This window comes from Marmota marmota, unplaced genomic scaffold, assembly GCF_001458135.2.
Source record: "Marmota marmota marmota unplaced genomic scaffold, marMar, whole genome shotgun sequence".
Lineage (NCBI taxonomy): Eukaryota > Metazoa > Chordata > Mammalia > Rodentia > Sciuridae > Marmota > Marmota marmota.
The window spans coordinates 52,713,921-52,717,608 of NW_026000108.1; the positions used below are offsets into that span (position 1 = coordinate 52,713,921).

A 3,688-nucleotide genomic window follows, 5' to 3' on the forward strand; every position below is an offset into this window, starting at 1 on the left:
TATATATATGTAAAAGCCAGAAAGTTTACACAAACATTAAAATAGATTGGTTCTCATGCTTAATTTAGTTCATATTGTCTTAAATGGTAAATGCAGTTTAAAAATATAGACTAATAAGGTGTGGTTTTACTCTACACCAAGGTTTTAGGCCTTAACACATGATTAGTTTGTTTTTATCAAAGGAATATGAAATATAAGGTATCACAATTTATAACTTTCTGTGCCAGAGATAGAGACACTGTTAACTGTGAAAGAATCTTCACAGCAATGCAAATAAATATTTTTTTAAATTTCTAACTGAAGAAACAAAGCTATTCAAAAGTAAACAATTTCCTCCATGGTACATATATATGGTTGTGCTAGTAATACATGTGTATGTTATTAATGTACATGACTATCATCATTAAAACATTTAGCGAGATTAATAATGACTGTCCTTAAAGAGGAAAAGAATAGTAAAATGCATATGTAATTGCTCAGAGAAATCTTCCATGATTCAATTTGCAGGTTATTATTTCCTGAAGCATTTTGAATAAGTAATTGCCACTGGTTTCTAACTGGCCCTATAATATAAGGGCCCTTTTTTTTATTGGTGAGACTACTTGTTCATCTTATATTTTGATTTCATCTTTTACTTACAGAAAAGAAAATTCTTCTGATTTTATATTCATGCAAGCTCAGCTTCAAAGTCACAGGAAATTTAGGGTTTCAAAATATTAATTAAAGAACCAGCTTACCTAGAACTTCACTGTAAAACTGATTCCATTTCTTCACATCAAATGATTGAAACCAAAAATCAAAATAAAGCATATACATTGTGTTTTTAATCCGATCCATGAATGTCATTTGATCACTTAATTCAGACATAATAATGGGCACATAGGAAGGAGGGAATGTAAGTCCACCACTGTATTTTTCATATGTATAGCCAGGAGTAAAGCGGAGAGTGTACACAAATGGTACTTTAAGTAGCTCAGCCAGCAGCTCACCACAGGGACCAATTGCATCTGCAAGAACGACATCAAATTTTGATTCATGTAGTTTCATCATAAGTTTCTTGTTTAAAATTACATTTCTGCAGAGTTGTTCAATTGTATCAGAATATTCCTTGGAAACTTTTTGCAAAAGTGAAAAATATTCCCAAAAGTCATCTTTTGGAATATCATAAATTAATTCATGGATCCATTTGGAGAAACGTTCTTCCAAATGTTGTTCACTTGAAGGTGCAGGGTAAACCTCAAAATTAATAGCAGATGTTGTGTTGGGATTAATAAGAATGGAAGCTGTTGATGTCAGAACAGTCACCTCATGACTTTTCTGGAGAAGTTCATCCAGGATTGTCTTTATGTTGATCCAATGGCTGTATTCTGTGGGCCACACCAGCACTTTTCCACAGTTTCCAGAGCTAAAGTAACACATCAGTTGTATCAGCAGAAGAACTGAGTTCCTTTTCACAGACACATTGGTGCAATGTAATGCTTCTTTTATATTATAAGCTCTTCTTTTGTTTAATTTCTCATGCTTATATGTCTCAGGATAAACCAATCCAAAGTTAAAATATAACTCCTGCACTTCAAAGTACATTTGTACAGGCTGATCATGTGGATGATTGGAGAACAAACACAAGATAGAGTACCTAAAGGTTATAAAAGTTTGTATGCCCTAGAGGGTTCATCTGTCCTGTGGTGCCACTCTCTCTTTCTCTCTCTCCCTCTTTTCTTCCAGATGCTGACATAAGCTGAGTGGCTTTTCTTTGCTGAGCTCTTCTCTCACGATGTGCTTCTTCATCTTAGGCTCAGAGCAATGGAGTTAGCCATCAATGGTCTGAGACCTTTGAATCCTTAAGCCCCAAATAAACTTTTTCTCCTCTAAGTTGTTCTTAGGTATTTTGGTCACAGTGATGAAAAAGTTGACTAAAATAATCACTCCTCTCAATATTGTACAACCAAACCTCAACAGAAACATGGGTGGTGACAAGCTATGTTCAAACCACAAGACTCCCCTACTGAAAATATGATTTCAGTGATGCAGATACTTGAATAATGTCTACCTTACTGTTTTTAAGAGTTATTGTTAATATTTTAACAGTAGTGTAAAATATTATAATCTAATCTAATGTTAATGTTTTTTTTTTTTAATATGTTCTTGTAAGCAGAAAATACTTAGGGACTGAGGCAGGAGTTGTGGCTCACTTGTAGAACACTTCCCTGACATGTGTGAGGCACTAGGTTTGATCTTCAGCACCACATAAAAATAAATAAATAAAATAAAGTCATCATGTCCATATACAACTAAAAAATTTAATGAAATAAAATACCTAGGAATTTAACTCACCTTTAGATATTTACCATTGTTGTTTTACTAAGCAATGTGTCATTTTAGTTTAGTTATTATGTTTTACAATTTAAGAGTACTAAAAGGAAATTACAAATGAAACTTTATTCAATTTCTCTCATCTCTGTATTCCTGTATAGTTTATCTTAAAATTTGTTGAACTTTTCCAATCACCACTCCTTAAATCACTCCTTCAATAAGTTTAAGATTTTTACGATTATGGTGATATGCTTTAGAATTTCAATGAAACTGTTACAAGAGTCCTGGTTAGAATCTAGGAGTATACATGTATAGCTACATATTTAAATTATCCTATTTCTTAGGTTATTATTTCTATATGGCAACTTTTGCCCTGATATACAATTGATATTATGGTAGAATGTGCTATATGCAACTGGGTATGAGTGGTCTTTCTTCTCACCTTCCTGTGTCCCACAGGGAGCACTTATACCACAATCAAAGAGGTTCAGCTAGCATTTCTCCAGTGTAGATATGGTCAACCTTTTGATCAAATCATCTCACCTTTTAGAAAGCTCCTGGTAAAGGCATGTTTAGTCGGGATTCTTTGAAAATTGTTCTTATTTGAGATCATCAATACATACCAACTGCTAAATTATTATCTAAAATAACAGCAATCCCATATCATTCAATTTAATCTCTGTTGTGTTAGTCAACTTTGTATTGTTACTCTAATAAAATTCCTGAGATAATGAACTGATAAGGAAGTAAATATTATTTTGGCTCACAATTTTGGACGTTTTGCAGTCTGTTGGCACCATTGCTTTGGGCTGATTGAGGGGGTACATTACCGTAGGAGAGTATGGCATAGAAACGGGCTAGGAATTAAAAAAGAGACATAGAGGAAGAGAAGGGGCTTAGATCCCAGTATTCCTTTCAAGGGCATATGCCAAATGACCTGACTTTCTTCCACTGGGCCTGACAATCTACAAATTCTACCACCGCCCAGTGGTGCCTTGAGCCAGGGACCAATCCTTTGGGACACATTCAAGATTCAAACTATAAACACTTCTCCCCACAAAAGGAAGAAAAAAGACAAAAGTTTCACTACTTGTGTTTTCAAAACTATATACTTCCTATTCTTTTCTTCATTGCACTTTATATACATGATTTGTTCTTTTCTCACTGTATAATAATGAGCAACTTTTGAACATAAAATGTATATTTTCTAATATAGAGAGCTTATATTTAAAAAAAAAACATTTTAGAGAAAAGATAAACAAGCTAAAACTTTTATAAATATTGACCATGCAGACTGAATGTTGTCCAGAGCGTTCTTCAAAATTATAATTATTTTCTGTAGAGAGACCATTGTGTTATTTCTGTGACTCCCATG

The 3,688-nt window shown here is 33.5% G+C and overlaps 1 protein-coding gene across 2 annotated transcripts in view; it reads right to left on the minus strand.

Annotated features, from left to right (window-relative positions):
* LOC107139270 (UDP-glucuronosyltransferase 2B31-like) overlaps nt 1-1,464 on the minus strand; it is a 136,776-nt gene extending 135,312 nt beyond the window's left edge. For both annotated transcript variants that reach the window (XM_048784593.1, XM_048784594.1), the window contains exon 1: nt 738-1,464. In XM_048784593.1, coding sequence (XP_048640550.1) covers nt 738-1,419 — 682 coding nt within the window. In that variant the 5' untranslated portion in view covers nt 1,420-1,464. The remainder of the gene's footprint in view (nt 1-737) is intronic.
* Nucleotides 1,465-3,688: the final 2,224 nt, after the last annotated feature.